General features: G+C 42.3%; 1 protein-coding gene across 1 annotated transcript in view; it reads left to right on the top strand.

The window, feature by feature from the left end:
- The window catches only part of ZEB2 (zinc finger E-box binding homeobox 2), a 115,106-nt gene that overhangs the window by 86,150 nt on the left and 3,956 nt on the right, over window positions 1-25,000 (top strand). Inside the window, exons 4-9 of the mRNA XM_064661657.1 lie at window positions 2,711-2,782; window positions 9,098-9,286; window positions 9,983-10,197; window positions 12,703-12,811; window positions 13,677-15,646; window positions 17,652-17,832. Of these exons, the coding sequence (XP_064517727.1) occupies window positions 2,711-2,782; window positions 9,098-9,286; window positions 9,983-10,197; window positions 12,703-12,811; window positions 13,677-15,646; window positions 17,652-17,832 (2,736 nt within the window). The remainder of the gene's footprint in view (window positions 1-2,710; window positions 2,783-9,097; window positions 9,287-9,982; window positions 10,198-12,702; window positions 12,812-13,676; window positions 15,647-17,651; window positions 17,833-25,000) is intronic.

Here is a 25,000-nt window from a genome sequence, read left to right as displayed (position 1 = left end):
TCTCCAAAAAATAAACCAGCCAAGCCCCCACTTAGGATCCATTCAGATTAAATAAATGCTGAGCCCGTGTTTGTGGATCCTCTGCCGCATCTGCGCACGCAGGGGACTGTCCTGCTTTTATTCTGGCTCCAACACCCAGAGCTTTGCTCTGGATTTACAGCAGCAGCCCTGGATATCCAGAGTTTATATTTTAGTAAATTAATGCTGAGAGGAAGAAAACGCTGCAAATGTATTTTTCTTTCAGAAGGACAGAAAGTGCAGGGTCACAGATTTTAGGAAGAGGGCAGGTTTAGGTAAAGAAAAGTCATGTTTGAGTGTCGCAATGCTAGAGGTTAAATTGTGCAACCGTCAGCTAAACGAGAATTAAAATGTACATGAAAAATTGCAGCGTGCACCCCGGTGACCTGCACAAAGTGAGAAGCAGCACAGAGCCTTCGTGAGCCTTGAATAATTTTTGGGAAGCAACTAGACACTGTAACTTCTCTTTACCACAGAAGAAAATGGCAATGAGGAAGGAAGTACAGCAGAAATCTTGAACATTACCACTATTATGCAAAAAAAAAAAAAAAAAAAAAAAAAAAAAAGTGCTGTTAACTGTTTTCCCCTTTGCTGACTGGGTAGACGTGCCCTCAGATGGAAAACTTCTGATACTTGTGACTCCTTACTACCAGAAATCACATGAGATGATCAAGGAAGAAAATCACAATGACTATATTTATATCGAAGGCTGAACTTCTCAGAAACACTGTACCTTGATTAAAATTTCTGGGAGGCTGCAATAAAAATATCAGATGTGAGACTTGCCCAGCAGATCAATTATCATAATTGACAACATTTTATTAATACATATTGAACTCCTAAATGTTTTGGACGCAAGATAACCCCCTGAAAATGATCCTTAGAGAGGCAGAATGCCAGATCTGGGAAAAGAATCAAGGCTGGCTTGTCTGCTGTACAGTTTAAACAAATATTTTTCATCTGGTCTGCATATTCTATGCTTTTGTACAAATTTAGCATCTGTTTGTACCTGCATATTTTAACTTAAGAGCTTTCATTAATTTTTTTTCTCTTTTTTTAAGCTTCAAAGCCATAAACATGTATATTTATACCACAGTATTGTACGCTGGTTGTAAAGCTCTGAATTAAGTCATTCTGTGCTTTAGTTTTGATTAGAATGATACAATTAGAACCTGTTATTCTACCAACTAATTACTTGTAGAATGTGACATCTGAAGAATACTACAAGATTACAAATTTAGGAATGAACTGAGAATGTGCTCTGTTTATATTATTCCCCTATCTTCAGTCAAATCATTGTCATGGAAATGGATTAATACTGGGCCAGTTTCTGTCCTCATCAAAATCTTTTTCACAAAAAAAAAAAAAAAAGAAAGAGTAATAAGAATTTTAATGCTTCATGTATCAATAAGATTTTAATAGCGTGCTTTGATCTTCTTGCCAGTCTATCACTTGATTGGCTGAGCAGCATCCATCTTCCTGAATCATCATCGACTGGTGTTTGTTTCTGGGAAATTCTCTCTTTTTTTTAATTTATTTGGTCATTGTTGAGCCATTTCTGGGTTCCTTTTGCCATTTTATTTCTGATAAGTGCAGCTCAGTGAAAGATAAAAGCAGATATTTTTCACTTAAATCTCAAATGCTGAATTCTCTCACTTGAAAAAAGAAAAGGGAGAGGTTGTATGTTTGTGCACGTCTTCAGATAAAGAAAGGCTGGCATTTAGGAGTTGAAAAGGCGAGAAAGAAATGCTCTGTATATTTTTTTTTGCCTGTGAAAACCCTTTGGAGGGTTAAATCTTATACTGGCTGTATGTGTGAATACCTGTTGCACATGAACTAACAAATTAGCAGCAAGAAACCAAGTTTGACAGGCACTGCAAGGCAGGCTGAAACATCCAGGAAAAAAGTGTTCTCCCCAGTGATGGAGCTGCATCCAGCCTCTTCCAAATGCTATTTTCACTCACTCCAAACACCCAGGTTCATGGAAAGCAAACTGATCCATGATAAATACAAAGTAAATAATTCTGCACGTCATGCTCATTTGCGTGTGAATTAATCCAATTTATGGCCATAAAGGCCAACTTTGTCAGTTCACAGAAGATGCAAACTAGTAGTACCGGCAGAGGAGAACTGCCCACAGTTGAAAATTTGTCACATTTCTGCACCAGTTGATTTTAATAACCACTGTGCCTCAAATGAGGTTAAAATGACGATGACAACTCAGATCTGTGTGACGATAGATAGATAGAAAGGGAGATAGAAGAAAGTCTTACATCTTCCTTCTGCATTTGCATTTTCTTCCAGGTATAGACCTCACAGGGTCTGTTAACTGATTATTTCCTTTAAACACATAGAAGAAAAGAGAACAAAAAAAAAATTCCCTTTTTCTCACCCAGCTGCTTATTAGATTTGATATTGGGAAAAACCCTTCATTGACTCCGAACAAACAGTTCTGTTTTCCACCACTTGCTGTCATGTTTAAAGTAAATAAGTTTTCATCCCTCCAGCACTGCTGAACTCATTCACTTCCCAGAACAAAGCCATTGTATAGGGGTCCACAACAGCCCTTTTCTCCCTGAGAAAAGGGATCTTCCCTGAGCGGGATCTTCCCCGGCACCGCAGTGTGCTCCCCAGCTTTGTAGGGCTTTCACTGACGTGCCCATGCTAAAAGTGTGCATGCTTTATTCCACAGAAGAAATGAAGGAAGATTATGACACTATGGGGCCTGAAGCCACAATTCAGACCACCGGAAACAATGGTACAGGTAAGGTACTGCATGATACGAGCATCCCTTCCCTTTGGTCGCACGCAGAACTAGCTGTGCATGAAGAGTGAGAGTGACAAAACAATTTATTGCTTGTTTTCAGTTGGACAGTTTGGAAAAATATGCATAATTCTCCTGGTTTTTAGTTTCTCCCTCCCAAATTGTTCACAAGAGTGCAGCCACCAGCTCATGCAATGAGAGTCCTTGCCGCTCCTCCCATGCCCTGCAAGGTTTTAGCCCCCAACTCCTTTTAGCTGCATCCTTGTGAGATAATAGTTCTCAGCAGCATGAGGAGATGTTTTCCCAGTGAGGGCGGACCTCGGATAGTTTAAAGTAGCTGAGCCAGGATACAGTAGTGTTTTAATGAGGGGGTTACAAAGAGCTTGGTAATGAGGGTGGGGTGCACCCTCCTTGGCCGCCCCAGATCCTCATGGTGCACAGTCTCTCTGCTTCAGACACTGAAAATATCTTTTCAGCAAGACACACATAAACCCCTTACACAGATACACAGACACACACACTTTAAATGCATATTTATGAGATTATAATGTTTCTGGCTAATCTTCCCCCCCACCACCTTCCGCATCTCTTTCTTTCCCCTCCTTTTAGAAATCAATACATTTGGTGGAATAAGAAAGGGGACAGAGATATTTAACAGGCATCACCTCTGAGCCATCTCCTTTTTTTTTCAGTAGCAGAGCAAAACAGCAAAAGGTTTCTGTTACTATTTTCTAATCCAAATGAATTCAGGGGTTTACCATGTTCTTTCCAAAGGCCCCACTCCATCCTCAGCACAGCTGAATGCCATACATCACCCAATGTTTCTTCTTTAATCACAGTCTGAGATGTTTCAGATAGATTTACATGGTTAAAAGTAAGAGTTTTCTAGTATAAGTACATTTCTATACATTCCATTGTGAGATTTAGTTCATAGGTAATATCCTCCACAAATATTACTGTAAAAGGTGGTACCTAAGTCTCACAAGCATTTTATTACTCACACTTTCCTAATGTTGGTAACACCCACATAAAACCCCGATGCTCTTATTAAGCAACACAAGAAATTTACTTTATCATTCTTGAGGGGGAAAATAATAGGAAAATAAAACCATGTCGCTGCTTTCTTCATCCATTAGATTTATTATGCATGAAAGGAGGGTGGCACCGAGGCGCAGTTCATCATTACGTAGGTACTAAATGATGTTGCTGTGCAGAACTGGCTACATATGTGTTTTAAAAGCTTGTTTTATTTCCAAGAGATGGTAATAAAGTAACAAATTGTGCTTAGCACTTGGAGAACTGGGACTTGAAAAGCCGTCTGATTCAGAAATAAGACTTGATGCTTATCTGAATTACCATTACCAGAGCCTTTGAGGTCCCCTATCAGTCCGTGTGACTTCCTTTGCACATATTTTCCTTACCATAACAGGTCTTGACTCTTTCATACTTGCAATGTGGTCTGCTTGAAGGGGAAGACTTCATGTCCTCTTAGCCCCTTCCCTTCCAGTATCTGATGGTCTTGTCTAGCAGCTCAGTGTTGGCCTCGTGACAATTCTCTGGGGCCAGGGTGTCACCAAGCCCCAGCACGACCCCTCTGCTAACCCTGCTTGGGGTCCATGGGGTGTCCTGCCTCTACTGAAACCAGTTTTCTGAGGAAAAGATAAGGGTTGTCCCTACCCAGCTTCATGCACAGCAAACTCGTGGCTCAAAGAGTGCTTTGCATTTAGGTCGCCTGCATTTAAAATGCAAAAGCTGCTCTGGGTGTTGCACCTGGGAATTCCTTCCTTCCTCAAATGTCCTGTGCAAAAGTCTGAGGCTCCTCTTTACTCCAGCTGCAACGGGTGGCTTGCTCAAGTAACCATCATGAGTTGCCTAGTGCTCTGCTAGTATTTAATTCAAATCTTTGGTCACTGAGGTGTTCAGAGGCTCCTTCAGAGGCTGCTGATGCCTCAGCAGGTTGGGTAGAACATGTTTCTCTGATCACTGCTGTCTCCATTGTCTTTTAAGAGCAATGTCAGATCATTTAATTAAATAATCTGATAAACTAAAAGCCTTTACCAGTCTGTTCATCTTGAGTGGAAGATGCCAGGTGACTATGAGGAGCTGCAGCATCCTTCATGTAGAGTAAAAACTCCCCCAGTTTGCCTGTTGAGGTGCCCCAACCATTATTTGAGGAGAAAAGGAAGAAGTCAGTCCCTGAGCCACTGTAGATCCTTCCTAGATAGTCTTGGAAATGTTTAAAGTTTTCTGCTTCAGCCTCACTATAGGCTTTGGGCCTGTCTTGAGTGTTTGGCCTCAATTTTTCCCTGCTGGTACTAGCGAATTTTAATACTGATGTTCAGTAACGTAGCTGAGGTGAGGCTGAGATTCAACCCAAGGAAAAAAGTTGGATCAGTGACTCCATCTTCAGCAAAAGCCATTCCACCGTGGCCTTCTGGTCTCCAGGAAAGCCAGTTAGGGCTTCCTACAGATTAACATGGGTTCTTCCAGATGGGCCAAGGAGGTCACTCTTGTTTAGTACAACGTGCCTCCCCCTCTTGACACCAGACCTCGCAGTGCTCCATGACCTGGGCTGAGCGCAGAGATAGGAGATACATTTTTAAGTGCATTCAGATACATCCAACCACCAAGTTTCTGTAGGTGCATGTGATAACTGTAGCGCATTTTTAGCATCAAATTCATTGCAGAAAGTCATTAGCAGAGAAAGAAAACTAAAAGAAAAAGTCTCCATTAAATTATTCTGCTATTGTCAGAGTGGCCACTTCCTAGTGGTACTTAAAAAGAAATCTTGTTATCCATACATTAATCAGCTGCATTTTTATAATGAGCCATGGAAACTTTATGGTTGAAATGCAAAAGTGACCATTAGAGTGAAAATTTTATGCTTTGGTCCTGCTAAATGAATTTGTAAATATTTCCGGGGAGTTCTGCAATGGTGACTTGAAGAAGTGACATTTAGCAGAAGAAGTTTTTAAAATGTAAATGAAAAACTTCTTACGTTTTATTTTATTCTACCTGTTATGGTTATTGCAGGTGGGACGTTTGCAGAAAATAGATTAACAAAATCCCTGTAAGCAAACAGAAAAATTTTCCCGGTTTGGGTTGCTAACATCTGACAGGCTTCGAGTAAAGATCTCTTTAATGTAATTTAAAGAAGGGAAAGGAAAACTTTCAGGGGGAGGAAAACAGAAGTAAAACTTGGCAGGTTGGAGGACAGGCCGTTTTCAGGCTGTAATCTGTGTGTACCAATGGGGGCCTCTCGCTTCCTGGCTAATGAAGGCTGTGGTTTTATTAGCTTTGTTTGCGATTAAGGGCAGCTATCACCATCTCACAGGACGAGTTCCCACACAAAATAACTGGTCTCCCAAGCTCCTTGAACCTCTCTCTCACTTTATCTTGAAAGGTCCTAAATGCCTCCAAAGATAGCTTTCCTTAATGCGTTTTAATTTTATGTGACACAGCCACATCAGCTTTTGGACCTGAAAATATTTTTGCTCTCCAGGCTCCAATAATTAATTAAAAAAAGACTTATTTGGTGAGGTCACACACCGTAGATCTCGCTGAAATTCTTGCCTTGCAGGAGGGAATGTGCAATGTGTGTGCAGCGTCAGCCCACGAGGAGTCTGGGAGCATGGCTTTGTGCATGGAAAATAAATTAGGATATGGAATGGGGAAGCAAGTCTTCACCCCAGAAATCGAGAGAGAAGCCTAATGGTTATCAGATGGGTCTTTTTAGTAACACTGGGTGAGCTTCCAACCATGTCTGAATTGTCAGTAACATTGCTGGTGAGAAACCAGATCCACGTGGTCACCTTTCACTATTTGTGTCAATCTGCAGCGTTGCAGCACTGGTTGTATTGTTTCAGTTAAGGATCTGTCAGCTTTTCCACCAAATCCCCTTGTTTTTAGGGGTTTATAATGTAGACATAAACATTTGCTTTAGCTCCTGGATTGCATTGCACAGACATAGAAGCTACATAATCCAGAGAATTAGGAAGCCGAGGCCAGTAATAATCGCAGCAGTCCTCCACAGCCTCTTGGATCAGCCTCCAGATAGACTTGGGGGCAGGAAGGAAGAACCTCATTTGGGTTTGAGTTTGGGATGGAAGCTCCTACTGCTAATTCAGGCCTTGCTTGGTGGCTTCAATCCCCATACTATAAATGCAGTTGCAAACTCCGAAACCTCCCAGCTTGCCTGGAGGAGACGGAGGACACATGGAACCATCCCATGGAGCCATCCCACCCTTTCCCCTTCCTGCTCCCATTTCTCCTCTCTGGAGAAAAGCTCCCTTTCCTTGCTTCACAGGTAGCACTTACTGGCTCATGGCCTAAATTTGGTAAAAATAAACTCATTTTCCTTGGATCTATTGCTAAGCCAAGGGAAGGAGTGGAGAAGGGGTAGTGTTAAGGTGGATGATCTTGCAACACTTGAAAGATCTGGGCATAGCAAGGGGAATGAAAAGGTGGCTTTCCAGTGTAAAAACTTCTTGTTTTCTGATAAAAACAAGAAGTCCTAAGCCTACTCTGATACTCCTGTGCATAAGGTGTACTCAGTAACCACCATTTTGTTACCAGCAACAAAATGGAGGTAAGGTACTCAGTCTTGTTCTCCACGCTCACACTCCTCTTCTCTAGATGTTGCTTTATTTTGGAAGGGGAGATATTGTTTCCCATGCTAATAACAAATGATAACAGGAACTACAGAAGGACCAAGAGGAGCTCTGTGGTGGTGTAGCTATTCCCTGCAAAACTGCTGCAATAGGAACAGAAGTTTCTTTCCGAAACCGTGGTCCCATGCCCTGTGCCATTTGGTCACTGTCACTAAAATGCTGCAGAACAGTTGAGAAGCTGCTCAGCTCATATGAAAAATAGGGCATATTTGTCTCAGCCAGAGGATTTGATTTTATCGGCTAAAGGGATGAGGTTTGCAGAGACGGATATCTACTTTTATCGATGACGCCGAGATCAGCGCTTCAAATCAGGCGCTTCAGGTTCCCAGTTGTGCCCCAGTCAGAGGTCACGTCTTGTTTTCACTGCCAGCATCACCTTGCATGTTTGTAGGAAACTGAGGCAAAGCATTTACCCCTTTCTAAACACCAAGGAGCTGGTTAATCTCTCATTTCCAGTGGTTACAAACCATAACCTCTTTGATTTCCACGAGTTTGTTCCATATTGCTCCCTGGCATCACTGAGAGCAGAGTCATGACATTTAATATTTTACTTTTGCATGAACTAAAGAATAGTTTATGGCGTTGCCTTGTTTTCTTATTTCACCTGAGCAGAAATACATTAAAAATTTAATCAATCATAAGCTATTATTTTCATTTATGGTCAGTTAAAAACAAGTCTCATTAGTACCCTGCCACCAGCTGTGTCTTCCAAGACTTGTTAATAAACAAAAAAAAAAAATTAGAGAAAGAAAATCATCAGCTTCTTTTTTTTCTAGTATAATTATATTATTTTTTGTCTATAACATCAGAGAGTTTTTAATGTCTTTTCTTTAAGCACTGTTCTTACATGGAGGAGAAAAGCACATTTTTAGTAACAGGATGTTTTGTGGTTGAGCATATATTATGTTTCATGGACATTGCATGGACAATAAAAAAATTAGGTTTACATTTAAGGAAAAGAAGGAAAACTCTTGTACGGACTGTCAAAGTGGTTTGAGGCTTGGTATCCCTGTTATGGTCTCAAACATGTGGTTCTATTTGTAGAAATCCAGAAGCGATACTTTTTTAAAAACAACCTATTCTCCCATTGTAAGTTAACTTTTCAGGGAGAAAAAAAAAATAAGGGAAGATGTGAACAATTCTCTTCTTGTGCCTGCCGTGGAAGAGCAACCGGAGGCAGAACCTGTCTTGGAGAAGTATTTTGGCCTTTTACTACCTGCAACTACCACCTCCCATGTGGGGACTGTCTCGAGGTCTGCGGGATCCAGGGGCAGCTGAGCTCAGTCCTGTAGGTTAAGCTGTGCTCATGCCAAAAGCCGTGGGTCCCCAGGAGCCCTCTGAAAGGTTCGGGTTCCAGCAATGAAAGATTACCTGCATTACCCAAGGCTCATAAACTTTCCTGCTGCCCCGTAGAGCCCATGTTCTTGTTAATTTAACTGCCTGCCCTTACTTCCATCCACGCTGGTGGAAAGCCCGCATTAATTTTATTAGGAGCTGGAGCAAGACCGATGAGAGCAAGGATCCAGCTGCAGCCCCAGCCTTGTAGCTCAAGCACATCAACTCAACCTATGCATAATGTGACGAGCCCAAGCTCTTGGAGAGGATTCACTCAACCCCCCTTTCTTTTCCCCTTCTCTCATTTTAGTGAAGAACGCAAATTGCACGTCGGACTTTGAGGAATATTTTGCCAAAAGGAAACTGGAGGAAGGGGATGGACATGCAGTCAGCATAGCGGAGTACCTGCAGCGCAGCGACACAGCCATTATTTACCCTGAAGCCCCCGAGGAACTGTCTCGCCTTGGCACTCCAGAGGCCAATGGGCAAGAAGAAAATGGTGAGGCTGTAATTCATTTTTAGCCAGTATCCTGACCTCGTGCAGCTGTTGCAATTATAAATGCACTACATGCCTGGGTGTTTACCTTAAAAATTGGAGAACAGCTGCAGCGGCATGGAATTTCATGAGCAAAGATTGGGGCTGTAATTTCAGTGTATTGTGATTTTTTAGTCAGCACATTTGTATTATTTGGTGGGTGAACTGAAGAGCTGAATTTAAACGGGAGAAAGGCTGCTGCTCTGCTTGGGAGTTTGGGGAGTTTTAATAGAGTTTTAATGCAACAAGAGACAGGGCAGCCGGCCTATTGCTCTCCAATGCCTTGATAAATAATTGGAGAAGCGTCGGTTGGAAGGATTGGGTCAATGGCATAAGTAACATAATGAGCTGGGGCTGGAATGCAAATTGCCAATTGATCAGGAAAAGTATTTCTTAGTTTTCCAGCCAGCCAGGTCTGCGGGAGGAGTGATGCCCGTAATTAATTTCCCGGCGGGGTCCGGAGCGGGCCCTGCGAGTCTGCCGTGGGCGTGCGCGGGTGCCGGTGCCTCCCGCCGCCGGTTGGAAGCACCGTCCCTCCCTCCCGGGCAGCAGATTGCGGCGATTCCTCTCATACCATCCCGGGCAATCAGCCCATGAGCTGCCATTGATTTGCTGACCTTTTGGCCTGCCTCTCTTTTCCCCCCCCATCCCGGGGCGCAGACCTGCCACCTGGAACTCCAGATGCCTTCGCCCAACTGCTGACCTGCCCCTACTGCGACCGGGGCTACAAGCGCCTGACGTCCCTCAAGGAGCACATCAAGTACCGCCACGAGAAGAACGAGGAGAACTTCTCGTGCCCTCTCTGTAACTACACGTTTGCCTACCGCACCCAGCTCGAGCGGCATATGGTGACACACAAGCCAGGGACAGATCAGGTGGGGGGCTGGTTTTAAGTGATTTCTTTCTGTAATAACCCCTTAGAGAAACGATATTGCTTTGATTGGCAATCATTATTAATTTTTCATGGCATTTTGAAGATGCAGATCTTTTAATGGTAATAGCTTTAATTGAGGTCTAAATGATTTTTTGATGGTCTCTTCTAATATGATTTAATAGTCTTATGTTCACGATCGAATGAGTGTGTTAATTTCTAATTTAGAAATTTTATTTGCACTTTAACTTGACTTTAGTTTCGTTTTTATGTTCCTCAAAAAGTGAATGAAACTGTAGCATTTTAATTATACATTATTAAACATCTCAGCAATTTTAATTCCATTTTTCACCTAGTTTTACTTTGCAGTGTTGCAGATAGGAACTCCAAGAGGTACTAAAAGATCCGCTAATATTTTTTCATTACTTTTTGAGGAACCTTTTCAATCCCATGAAATTACGCGCATTTTGTATAATCGTTTGTTCAACATAATTACACATTTTGAGAAGAGCTCTTCCTACAGTACGTCTAGGCTATCATTTGTGATTGTGCCACTAGAATTGGGCATGGCTTTCATCTGTATAGCCCGGCAGCGTATCTGCAATAAATCAAAGTAGGTTTTTTCCTCGATGGGATACGTGTAATATTATATCAGTGCCGCATTTAAGGAAATCCTGCGTGTCTTAAACAGGTGACTGAGCTTCCCTAGTGCTCCTAAACGGGCTGGGGATAGACCTGTGCCACAAAACTCTTTACACACCAGCATGAAAGCTACTCCTCACTGGAGAGTTACTTCTGAGAACCCATCTTGAGGAGGGCTGTAATGGAAACTCAAATGGAGTGGTTAAAAGTTAAATAAATAGATGCGTGCATTGTGTCAAATTATAAAGGCTTTATGAAGTATTTATTTTTCTTAAAAACCTGAAAATCATGATCAGCTGTATTTCTCTTGGTAGGTTTTTCCCAGCATAAGGTAAATGCAGTTAGGCAAACACACATCTTCCTAATCACGCGATTTTTGCAATTAGCATTTTTAAGAGAACCGTATCTTTTGCTTGGTCTTAAATCAATATAAATGATTCCAGAGCGCTTTCTCCTATTCTTTCCTTCCCATGGCTTTTCCAGTAGACAAACACGTGTATTTTTCCCAACCTGATCCACTGTGAGGTTCTTTCTTTTGCTTCGTATCATTAAAAACACCAGGGGAGGGAAAAAAACCCGCCTCGATATTTATCCAATGTAACCGCCTGAAATTTCACATGCGAGAGCGCGCTGGTACTGGCGCATTATGAATGGTAGCTTTGGTGTTGAAAAGTCCCCTCATTTGCTCATGGCATTTACAATTAGTAAATTAAAATGATTGTATCATATTAACAGTGGCACAACTAAAGTTTATAGTAGTCCTCGGAGGGCGATGGGGGGAGACAAAACAGCTGTTGCTGTTTGTTTATGCAACTCAGCAACATATGAGCGCGGGTCCCTCAATGGCGCGCGGCGGGCTGGGCTCTGCTTGATCTTTGAAGGTTGCTGCTGTTTGAACAAACCTCCCTGTGTCCCATGTAACACCATCTGTCTCGCCAGGAATGTGGGAAGAGGCAGCACACCCTCGCAGTTGTCATACCGTTTCGGCGCTGCCTTTTTTTTTTTTTTTTTCCCTTCTTTTTTTTTCTTTTCCCCTTTTTTCCCCCCCCTCCCTGCCCCTGCAAAAGACTTTTGTGTCGTGGCTGCCTGCAAAAGGCTGACCTCCTACCTTGAGCATCCATCATGGTTGGCTATGTTCTTATCAAGATAATAATTATTTTTTTAATTAATTATTTTTTTTCCCCTCTCCAAATTCAAAGTCATGGGGCTTTTCTTGCTTGTTGCAAAAAGGTCAGCTGCCTTTGATTGTATCTTTACACCACTTTTAACTTTCAATTTTCCCTCACCCCTTAGAAGAGCACTGGGGGAAAACATGGCACAAAAGGTAGCTCAAGTCTTTCCTGCTGCTCCGTGATTTTAAAAAACATTTCCAGCAGCAGCTCATGCTGAAGACGCAGTCTCTTCTGCTTGATAATGAACTAAATCTTACATGAAATGCCACTAACGACAGTGTTTCTCTCTTTCCTCCACACGCAGTAAACCGAATTTTTAAACAAGCCGAGTCCCACATGTTCAGAATCTGCTAGGAATATTAAGAGCCACAAATCTTCTTATAAAACTGTTTCTCTCATCGTAAGATACCTTAAAGCAACACATTTCTGATGAGAGACTTAGGAAATAATTCTAAAGCAAATATCGAATGCTCGTGTGAAAGTACTTTCTCATTTGTTTCGGTTTACTGCCAACATTTTGATTTTTATTGCAACACTGATGAGACAAATAAATGTACATGCAGACCTTTTGGTCCGCTTGACGAATTCAGAGCCACATTAATTTCATTTTTGTTTTTTAAGCTTGAAATTCATGGCTTCTCTTGCATAAAATTCATGTTGGTATCTCTTTTTTTTTCCCCTTCTTTTTCTCCCAGCACCAAATGCTGACCCAAGGAGCAGGCAATCGCAAGTTCAAATGCACTGAGTGTGGCAAGGCCTTCAAATATAAACACCATCTGAAAGAACACCTGCGAATTCACAGTGGTGAGTAGCGGAGGTGCTGGTGTGCTCATTTGCATTTTGTTTAATTAGCTGAGTTTTAAAGACCGCTTAAAATTTACACAGTTCTGCTTCTGGCTTCTTGGAGCTACTAAGGTATTTCATAAGTGATATCTGAGTCATCCTCATTTATCATGCTGTTAATACCACGGTCTCGCTGAAAGATTTGGAAATAGTAAAGCTTCCTGCAAATAATATAGATTGTTTGGCAGTTTGAGTTCAGAAGCGCTCATTCATTGCTGTGCAGTCGGAACCTGAACAGTCCATTATATTTTCCAAAACAAAAAGTCCCCCTGAGTGAAATACAACTCATATTCTCCGATAACGAGTGAGCACCAAGCGTCTCAGATTGAATGACTTGGGCGTTTTGGCTCTCCTGCTTGACACAGCATTCAGCACACAAAATGTCACCAGGCTCTGCCCAAGCACAAACTCTACCAGTGCTGACATGGAGGTTCTAACAGCAGGACTCAGTGTGTCACGCCGTGCTCATATCCAGTGAAAATTCCATTTTTTGCGGGGAAAAAAAAAAAAGAGGAACCAATTTGAACATTCTTGAATTGATTTTGCTCCCTTCCCCACAGGATATTCACCTGTGACTTGCCCTGGTCAGTCTGGGGCCAGTCTCATACCTTGATGGTCGTTGCCAGCTGGAGACCGTGGGTCCAAACTGACCTCAAGATCCGTAGAAAAAGGAGGGTAAAGCAGTGGTCATGTGTGGCCTTACTCCTAGAATTCCCTCGCTGTTAATCAGTGGACACACAGTCGATCAGTTAGACATCAAATGTGATCGCTTGCAATTATGGCAGCAACAATGATAGTTAACATTTGGTTTTAATTATCATTTTAGGTGAAAAACCATATGAGTGTCCAAACTGCAAGAAACGTTTCTCCCATTCTGGCTCCTACAGTTCGCACATCAGCAGCAAGAAGTGTATTGGTTTGATCTCTGTGAATGGCAGAATGAGAAACAATATCAAGACGGGTTCTTCTCCTAATTCTGTATCTTCCTCTCCTACTAATTCAGCCATTACACAGCTGAGAAACAAGCTGGAGAATGGCAAACCACTTAGTATGTCTGAACAAACAGGCCTACTGAAAATTAAAACAGAACCACTAGATTTCAATGAATACAAGGTTCTTATGGCCTCACATGGGTTTAGTGCAACTAGTCCTTTTATGAATGGTGGACTTGGAGCAACCAGCCCCTTAGGAGTTCACACTTCTGCTCAGAGTCCAATGCAGCACTTAGGTGTAGGGATGGAAGCACCACTGCTCGGGTTTCCTGCGGTAGGCAGTAATTTAAGCGAGGTGCAGAAGGTCCTACAGATTGTGGACAACACGGTTTCCAGGCAGAAAATGGACTGCAAGGCTGAAGAGATCTCCAAGTTGAAGGTTTACCACATGAAGGATTCATGCTCTCAAGCCGAGGAACAAGGAGTTACCTCCCCCAATATTCCCCCCGTGGGTCTTCCAGTAGTAAGTCATAATGGTGCCACTAAAAGTATTATTGACTACACATTAGAGAAAGTCAATGAAGCCAAAGCTTGCCTCCAGAGCTTAACCACAGACTCGAGGAGGCAGCTCAATAACATTAAAAAAGAGAAGCTGCGAACCCTAATAGACCTGGTAACTGAAGACAAGATGATAGAGAACCACAATGTATCCACTCCATTTTCATGCCAGTTCTGTAAAGAAAGCTTTCCTGGTCCCATTCCGTTGCATCAGCATGAGCGTTACCTGTGTAAAATGAACGAAGAAATCAAGGCAGTCCTTCAGCCTCACGAGAACATGGTTCCCAACAAACCTGGAGTGTTTGATAAGCAAACCCTCTTGCTGTCATCAGTACTTTCTGAGAAAGGAATGACTAGCCCCATCAACCCATACAAGGACCACATGTCTGTACTTAAAGCATATTATGCTATGAATATGGAACCCAACTCTGATGAACTACTGAAAATTTCCATTGCTGTTGGCCTTCCTCAGGAATTTGTGAAGGAATGGTTTGAACAAAGAAAAGTCTACCAGTATTCAAGTTCCAGGTCACCATCACTGGAAAGGGCCAGTGCCAAGGTGGCGCTGGCTGCCACCAACAACACTCCCACTAAAGACTCTTTGTCAGCCAGATCTCCAATAAAGCCTGTGGACTCTATAACTTCACCATCTATAGCTGAACTCCATAACAGTGTTACTAATTGTGATACTCCTCTCAGGCTAACAAAACCTCCTCATTTTACCAATATTAAGCCAGTTGATAAATTGGACCACTCTAGGAGCAATACTCCTTCTCCTTTAAATCTTTCTTCCACATCTTCTAAAAACTCCCACAGTAGTTCTTACACTCCAAACAGTTTCTCTTCTGAGGAGCTTCAGGCTGAGCCTTTGGACTTGTCTTTACCAAAACAAATGAAGGAACCCAAAAGTATTATAGCCACAAAGAACAAAACAAAATCTAATAGTGTAAATTTAGAACACAACAGTGTTTCTTCATCATCTGAAAATTCAGATGAGCCACTGAACTTGACTTTTATCAAGAAGGAGTTTTCTAATTCAAATAATCTGGATAAAAGCACTAACCCAGTATTTGGTATGAACCCATTTAGTGCCAAACCTTTATACACAACACTTCCACCACAGAGCGCATTTCCCCCTGCCACTTTTATGCCACCAGTCCAGACCAGTATTCCTGGGCTGCGACCATACCCAGGACTAGATCAGATGAGCTTCCTACCACATATGGCCTATACCTACCCAACTGGAGCAGCTACTTTTGCCGATATGCAGCAAAGGAGAAAGTACCAGCGGAAACAAGGATTTCAGGTAAATTGTTGCAACTGTTTTTCCTTTGAAAGGCTCGAATTTAGTATTTTGTGATATGTCCTCTTACAGAAGAAAAACCCCAAAGCTGTAGTCAACGTTTCTGACAAAATTAGCAGAGTTTATTTAAGTCTGAACTTGCAAAAATGTGGTGGAGTTGGAAAATGAACTGCAGTTACCTTAAAAGTACCTCTGCTTGGATTCAGAAGCATTACCAGTAACTTTGAACAGCATAATAATGCTTGATGGTTTTATTCTGTTAAGAGTGCAGCTGTTTCTTCTTAGATTGGTATCTAAATGGAAATAATAATAATGTCCATGAAAAATCCCATCCCAGAGAAAAAGAAAAAAAAGAAAACTTTATAGGGAAACTTATCTCTTCAGGGCATAACTACATCTCACCGTGGGGAAAAGGAGCAGTGGGAGACCCCCTGGGGGTCATTCCCACACTTGGATGCAAAGCTGTATTCCTCTAAGCAGAGGTCCATATGGCCTCATAGCCACTGTATTCCACTGAAAGCCCTCAAAACTGCTTTCTTCATGTTTTTGGGGGATTGTTCACCCACTGTGTATGGGAAAGGTGTTCTCTCTTCTCATGAATGTCTGGGGGATGAAAAAAGTTGACCTGTAGCCCCTTCCTTCAGCCCTCCTGCTGCCCTTCCCAGACTACCAGTCCTCTAATCCTGCCAGTCATCTGGAACAGCTTTGAAAAAACGCAGAGATTAAATGAAATTATTTGGAGAGGTAGCAGCCAGGGCCCTTAATCGCAGGCAAAGTCTTTCCTTGGACACATAATCTGGGTCAGCACTTCTTCGTGCCTGGGTACAGCCCTTAATCCTTCCCTCAGGTTGTCCCAGACTCAATGCAGGTGTAGCAAAGGATTTCGTCACTTGCATGGCTACAGCAAAGAGCAGCTCCACAGAAGTCTCATAATTTTATAGCTTTTTGCTGGGTGTATTCCGATATAATGTACAGAGTTTAGTTAAATGAGATTAACTGATTATAGATTAATAATTTCTTTTTACATTTGCACCTGTTCCCCTATGTCCTGTTACGGTCTATTAGTAATTTTACTGACTAGTAAATGTTTTATAGTTTCAAATGTGAAAATCAGGTATGGTTTTACATTACAGACTGTAATCCCTCTTTGCACAATAGGAGCATAAATAGCACTGCACCTCCATAACAGCTGTTCCACTATTCCAATTTACAGTACATCTGCCCTCTTTGTAAATGTATTTAAGCCTATTTAATCTTCTCTAATATTAATTAGTGCAAACCTAGTCTAAGAAAACTGAACTGTGTGATAGCAAATGGAAATGTATGTTATCATGCAAGTTTGCACTCTCTTTGGATCAAGACAAAATAAATATCAAGAAATTTAATAATTTACTGATCCACATTCATTATTGCTTAATGCTGAAGGCTGTTTTAACATAGATAGAACATTGATAAAAAGTGTTATTAATATTCCCTATTTCAAATTACAAAATTAAATATAAAAATATAGCTTGAGGCCTTTAGTCGGGAGACATACATTTAAATGGATTGCATAATAATAACATTTGTACCTAAATATAAAATTCAATTAAAACCTTTCCACGGATACAGAATACATCCAAGTTTTGGTGTTTTGAAAGGAGTGATCCCTTAGCTGTTGCTTACACTTAACCTCTGTAAAATATTACAACACCTTTTGGTGGCCATGAAGGGCCTCTCCTTTGCACTTTCTGCTCCTTGAAAACATTTAGTGCTGATGTGGCAAACGCTGTTGGTTTGTGTAAACCATGTTATTGCAGAGTGCTCAGGGAGAGAACGCTGGTTTGAGGCATAGAAGCGGAAAGGTCTTCGTTATTTACACAGAGTTTCATTGCCAGTGGGTCCCTAAGCTAAGAGCAATCACCATCCTAAGGGGACGTGATTTTAATTTCTCTGGGTGGTTGGTTCCTCCGTGGGAAGGAAGGAGCGGTGGTGGCAGCGCTGTCGCTGACGAGTGGTTCCCTCGCAGGGAGAATTGCTTGATGGAACCCCAGACTACATGTCCGGCCTCGACGACATGACGGACTCCGACTCCTGTCTGTCCCGAAAGAAGATCAAGAAGACAGAAAGTGGCATGTACGCGTGTGACTTATGTGACAAGACATTCCAGAAGAGCAGTTCCCTGCTGCGACACAAATACGAGCACACAGGTAGGGTGGCCGCGAGCACCAAGGGGAGGGTTGAGGTTCACGCTGTGTTCTTCACAGTCTTTCATGAGTACATTTGTGCTACGAAGGGTTTGGCAGGTGCTGAGGCTTTCAAAAATTGTTTTGCTCGGTTCAACTTACTTTTTGATTTTCCTTAATGGCTGTTGCTTGGCGAAAGACAGTTGGATGCGATGGGTTGAATGTCAGTAGGTGCCACGCAAGATTTCAGGCTGATTGTGATGGCAGTTGTGGCACTCAGCATCTCTCAGGACAAGACTTCTTGGAATGAGACAGGCCCTAGCACTCAGAAAATGCTGGAACTTGGTCAGCACAGAGTCTGGTATGGGAAGGAACGGTGACAGTGTATTTCTTGTTTCTTAGACACTATCTGACCCTGTTCCATTTGATCCAATAGAAAAACTTCCACTGACGTTAGCAGCAGAAGAGCTGGCTCTGGCCGAGTTATCTGAAAGTAAACAGCTCAGGGGGGTTTCTCTTGCTGTGATTTTGCAAGCCAGCAGCACAGGCAGGTTGCAGTTCACTTTTTCACTTCCCAGTTAATGCCTGGGGAAAGTTCCCTTCTTTCATGAGTAGGAACTGATTTTTGTCTAGTTCAAGGAAGTTTGGCAAAGCTCACCACGGATTGTCAGCTTAAAAAATGTTTTGGTTTGAAAAAGACCTTCCATCACACCTATGCTGGCCATGGTTCCCCTTACAGACAGTGCTCCCTTCCCCACTGTCAACCAGGGCAGAGCTCTCCGAGAGGGACACATCGGCTCAGCATGTTTCAGTTTGGGGAAAACGGGACCGGAGCTTCCCAAATAATAGAGATATCAAATTATGTTAGACAAAGGGAATGTGAATTATCACGTGAGTTATTGTGCAGCAGGACATAAACCAAACTCCAACTTCCTATAGTTAGAAAAAGCTTACTCAGGAGGAAACTTTCCTTAACTTTGAAAGCTGAGTCCTGCTTCAGGAAATGAAGCAAGTCACATCATCCTTCAATCTCACCATGTGACAGTAAAAACCTTATACCTCTCTATTAATACATCTTCCAGGCCGCACATACCCATTTGGCATTTCACAGATGAAAAATTTACAATTCAGAAGTGGACTGTGCCTTTAAAACAAAATCCTTTACTTTGTTATTTTTCCTTATACTTTTCTTCCAAATTCTAAGCTAATCCCACAAAGGAAAATACAAAAGGAAGTTAAAATACACGTGGGATTAGGAAAGAAAATTAAAAGCAACAATTTGGACTAGATCAGCCAGTTCATTGGTGGAATGTGCTTCCCACTACATTATTCAGATCAAATTGTTTATTCAGGAGAAGGAGCTTTGAAGGCTTTACGTCCCTGCACCTTTCCTCTCCTGAATGATTTTATTACAGCCATCTGCAAACATTATGGTTTACTACACTACTACCGTAAAGCTCTTATGTTAGAACTGGCCTTCATATATATCGGGATCTGGACATATGGTTGAATCCCATAAAGTTGGTAGTCCATAAGGTCGACAGACATATGGTTGAAAGGCTGAAAATTTGACAAGCTGAAATGTGTGCAATCACCTTGATTTGCAAAATAAACTGCATTCGTAAAAGCAAAAATATGTTGTGGTCTTGAAGTAGCACGGGAACCTACTGCCTAGAGAAATGCCACACAGCTGCAGCGCTGCAGCTTCTTCTCCTTCTTTCCTCTGTCCCTTTTGGCTTCTCAACTTTATGTCCGTCAATTTTATGGGACTCGGCCTTATGATCCAGAACTTGTATACGGTGTCATATTCAACACAATAGAACTGCAGCACCTCATCGAACCTGAGCATGGCATTTCGAGACGGGAAGGATGGTCTTGTGGCAAAGGCTCTGGGGCTGAGAGCTCTGAGCTTCTCCTCTGCCTTGCCACAGACTTCCTCTGAGAATCACACCAAGTTGCTTCATCTTTCTCTCACCTTCGCCCGTCTTTGAAATAGAGGGAAATGATACCAGCCCGCCTCTCTGGGGCGTTGTAAATATGAATTCATGCAGGCTGAAATCCTGCGATGGAACTCGCTGTGTGAAGTGGGAAGTGTTATTACGGATGTGTTCGCTCTTACGGAGCCTCCACGCATCGTGTTAGCGTTAGGTAGAGGTGGTTGGGAGCTCTGAAGACCTCCATACCTGATGCACAGCCTTCAGGAGGCACACTGCACTGGCACTTTGGCTGATGACTCAGGTGTGTCTTAAGAGAACTGCAAATAATTTGGTAGTTTCAGGTAAAGCTTGTAACTGCATTAATAGCATAGGTGTGACACTGCAGGAAGGAACCAAATTGAAAGTAACACCACCTTCTGCATTTGGGGTCATTGTAAGAGCAGTCAACTTTTTGACACCTAGAAAGGAGAAAGAGCTTCTTTTCTGACCTTTTTCTGAGCTTCTTTTTCTGATCTTTTCTTTTCTGGTGTTTTTTTGACCAGCTGATCATCTAATCCATTGTAACTTCATTAAAAAATGTGCTTTAGGAGGAATCAAAACACTTCCTGTCTTTCCTGGAGAAGCAGAAATAGTGGTTGTTTTCCTGTGTAAAAAGAATCTATGTGCTTTCTTAGGACTTTTTTCTGATATTGGAACAATCAGATTTTTATTTGTCACCCCTTCTCATGGTCCACTATTGCAACCAATGCCTTAGTTATCATTTATTGTTAATCAAGTGCTGTAAATGAGAAAACAGAAATGTTTTAGGAGTTGCAGTGGAGCTGAGTTTCCCTGCCAGGGCAAGAAATGCAGGATTTAGCTGGTTCTTTGTGTCAACCCAAGAACTTTTGATAGGACCATGAGGCTGCAGAACAAGTTGCTCTGTGATCACCTCTGTACACCATGCCTGCCACAGTTTGAGCACAGTAGAAAAAGGGCCCCAAATTTCACAATCCATAGTTTTTAATTTATGTGGTATTGATGGTATTCTGCAATGGGAGAAGGAAAATTCATTGTGTTACTGCAATGAGCGAATTACGATGGTTTTGGCTCATCCGAAATTTAGTGTAGAGGCCACTGCTTGTTGCAGGACCAAATTCTGCCAAGTTAATTTGTGGATACTGTTTAATTTTAAGGGAAGTTATATGTCCCTCTTAGAGTGTAAGCTTCAAAAGGCCCTATTTCTTTAAAGCCAGGGATTGCTGCACTGTAATTAGGGTGCAGAGCATGGCAGGTAGCACAGGAATTCAGTGCTCACATGATCTTCCTGTGAAGTCTTATGGACACGTCCTAATTTGGTCAAGCTGAAATTAGTTGAGCCAACAGGGCATGTGTCTAATCTCAGATTTTTCCAAGCTGCTTAGCACAGGGTTCAAGACACTTTCCTTATGAAAGGTGAAGAAGTTGGTTGCCTTCATGGCAAAGCATCGGTGCTCTGGCGAGCAAGAAAATCTTTGTGCTGCCGGTAAGGAGGGAAAACAGGAGCGGGTGAGTGAGCGGGAGAGCAAAAAGAATGGAGCATCTAGAAAGAGAGAAATATCCTGGCTCCTGGTCCAGTCCCTCCCTTGGTCATCAGCACTGATTCAGAAGTAAGGTGAAGGTTAGCATTTGTTCTGCCATGGCCAACGCCCATGTCTGCCACACACCAGCTTTATCAGAGCTTCACAAGGGAACTCTTAGCCTACCCGCTCTGCAACAAAAGCTGGAAACAGTTTTTCAGAATCCTACCTAGAAATTTAAAATCCTTTCATTGTTGTTCTATATTACATCATATTCTATTTTATTACTTGTGTGGGCTGTCGAGGGCCTCATAGCTGTGCTAGTGCTTTCATCCTTTCCTTTTCCACTGTATATTTTATTAAGACCTCTTTTTTATTTTTGTAGCTTTCATGCTGATGCAAGCACTAGTTTTATTTCCAGATTGATTCTGTAAACTAAATATTGTTCTTGAGCCTGGTAGCAAATCAGCTCTCTCTGGCTAGTATTTTGAATTCCCAGCTTGGGAGTTTTCTTTATTTAGAGCTTGATTCATAAAAAATTTACATGCTATTTAAAGGTTATTTTTTCTTGCTTTACTCTGATACAAGTTTTGAATTCCGCATTTTACACTCAAATAAAGAAAAAAAAGGGATGTATTCTATGCTTGTGAAATTCGTTCTGTAGACAAGGTCTCCTATTGAAAATGGAACAGGTGCAGCTTGGGCAATTATATATAAATTGCATTTATCTTGCACCTTTGACCGCTTTTCTGTGCTCTGGCCACTAATCCATCTCCATTGGGACTACATCTAACATCCAGCCCCCCGAGCAGCTTCAAAAGAACTGCCTTTAAAAAATAAAAACAAACTGTCACAAAAATGTTTCCTTCTTTCCTCCAAAGAGTGGGATTCCTGTTTGGCCCCCTCCCATTGAAAAAAGACCCACTTGCCTTAGGCAAAGGGGGGGTGATATTTAGTCTGGGACCAGTGACAGCTTGTGATCTGACGTCTTGTGACTTTTATACCACTGAAAATGGGAAAGGCAGAGCTTTTCAGTCAAAGACTTTTAGCCCAGGAAGATTGAGAGATACTTACTGTTGGAGATTTGTCGTTGTTTTTGTTTTGTTTTAACAGAAATGCAATTTCAGAGACTTTGCAAGCAGATCAGTAATGATTTCCTCTCTGTAGATTGAGCGTGGGCCCCTGTGGGAACCTCTTTTGTGAGATAAAATGAAGAAAGCCCAAACGTTTCCTTTAGATATTTGAGAGAGATTTGTCATTTAGTTTCACTGCAAAATGTGGCATTTACATCATGCCTCCACTCGATGAAACACAAGTGTTTTGTGAGCCTTTCTGGGAGCTGCCTTGGGTTCCTCTCTCCTAGTTCCATCCCTCATGGATGACATAGGTGCTCTCAGATGAGACTGGGAAAACCTGTGGAGCGGGTTGTCCAATCTGCTTCTTTTTGGCTTATCTCTACCCTACCAGTGTTATGAATGTTATGATGTTGCATGACAGTGCTCTAGGACAAGGGGTGATGGCTTCAAACTAAAAAAGAGTGGGCTTTTTCAAGTATTAGGATATTAGATATTAGGAAGATATTATTAGATATTAGTAAGAAATTCTTGACTGTAGGGGTGGTGAGGCCCTGGCACAGGTTGCCCAGAGAAGCTGTGGCTGCCCCATCCCTGGAAGTGTCCAAGGCCAGGTTGGATGGGGCTTGGAGCCACCTGGGATAGTGGAAGGTGTCCCTGTCCATGGCAGGAGGGTGGAATAAGATAAACTTTAAGGTCCCTTCCAACCCAAACCATTCAAGGATTCCAGGATTATCTAAAGTTGTGTGTCCTCCCCATCCACCTACAGTTGTAGGTCTCCTCATCCACCTACAATTCTAGACTTATCCCCATCCCCAGTGTAAAATGCCTTACTTCAGCTTTATTTTATGGCCTACTAACACACTGCAGGGATTAAAAACTCCTTTTAAATGGCTGAAATACTGGGGTTTGCACATGGAGGGAAGAAAATAATTCTTCTGCAAATGTTCGGAAACCCGATACATTTGAAAACATATTTCAATTAGTGTTGTAACAGCTGCACACTGCACACTGCTAAGGTATGTTGTGTGGTGTCTGAACAAAGAACTTTGCTCAAGCTGTCAGGTTCCCTCAGATCAAAACTGAGGCCTTGGTATGGATGTGGTAGACTAAATAGCTCTAGTGTGGCCTTTTTAATACTAATATAAATTAATATGAAAATATGAAGTATTTTAATTGTCTCATTTCTAAATTAATTTATAAAATATGGATGGTTCCCTACCAGGCTACCTCTGCCTGGGGGGAGGTCTCAGGTAGCACGAGTGGGAGGTGCAGTGATGAACAAATGCCATGTGGAAGGGATGAGCAAAGCAGGCAAAGACTGAGGGGCATCACCCAGCCTTGGGGAGGGTGGGTGGAGGCAAGTCTAGGTGAGAAGCAGTGGAGGTGGTTGACTTCTGTTTGAGGAGAGGAAAAGTGATGGATAAGTGGATGGAGCACAACTGTGGGGGTAAGAATCCTGGAATGGTTTGGGCTGGAAGGGATTTTTAAAGGTCATCTAGTCCAACTCACCTGCAGTGAACAGGGACATCTTCAACTAGATCGGGTTGCTCAGGGCCCCATCCAGTTGGACCTGAAATGTGTCCAGGGATGGGACAGAGAAGGGTGTAGTGAGCATCAAATGTAGTGTGCATCAAAAAAATAAAAATCAGGGAATTTGAAGTAATGGAGCAGGAGTGGCACTGTGGAGAAGTGGAACAAGACAGGGGTTGGGCTTGTTGATGTTAGGGAAAAGTAAGTCAGAGGGAGGGACTGAGACAGCGTGGGCAGTTCAGTTAGGAGGACACAGAAAAAGGTGCTGAGGAAAAGCAGAAAGTCTATGAGCACCAAAAAAGGAACAAAATTAGCAGTTGTGGAGGTATTAGCAAGGGAACATTAATGTGTTGCTCTGAGGGGGCTCAGCAGGACAGCTGGGTCTTGGCAGGGCTGCATCCCATTGAGTGGTTGGTAGTGCTGGGAAAGCTCCCACCTCACCCCTGAGGGTTTTCTTCTGGCAGTGCTGAGGTTTGAGGAGGGGCTTAGGCACAGAGTGCTTTGGGATTTTAAGTTAATTTGAGTAAGTGACTTGATCGTGCTAAAATCTCCTGAGCTAAGACCGTGGGATTTCCCCATCATGGCTAAACTTGTGCCCTGAATTGCAGGTAGAGCTGCCTCAGCTCTGGATTTGGTGCATCCCCAGGTCAAGGCTGGAGGTTCAAACCCAAAGTACATTTACAGCTCAAAGCCCAGAGTTTTCTTCAAGCTTGACTTTTAACCAACAGGTTAAATTGGCATAAATGCATGTTTAGGAAACAGATCATGCGAGCAATACTGCCAAAATTCAATATATCAAGCTTGAATTTTCAATTTTGCTGTAAAGGAAAATAAAGGGAAAAAAGGAAACCCTGTATGTGTGCAAGCTTAGGAAACTCTCATACAAAGAAATGCAGTCTGAGCCCTAATTTCCAGGCATCCACTAATTTCCCTGTCACTTGTGTTACTCTATCTGTGGTTTCTCCTGTATTTCCTTGCTGCCAGATCTCCCCTTCATTTCATAACACACAGTTTTTGGCTTCCTTGAGCATTCGTTAATCACACCTTATTAAATGTGAACTTTCACAGTGGGACTTGAAGGTAGCTGTGACTCGATTGGGGAAAAAAAAAT

This window comes from Pseudopipra pipra, chromosome 7 (assembly GCF_036250125.1).
Source record: "Pseudopipra pipra isolate bDixPip1 chromosome 7, bDixPip1.hap1, whole genome shotgun sequence".
NCBI lineage: Eukaryota > Metazoa > Chordata > Aves > Passeriformes > Pipridae > Pseudopipra > Pseudopipra pipra.
The sequence above is the reverse complement of the archived record's forward strand: the minus strand, read 5'-3'. Positions and strand labels throughout refer to the sequence as shown.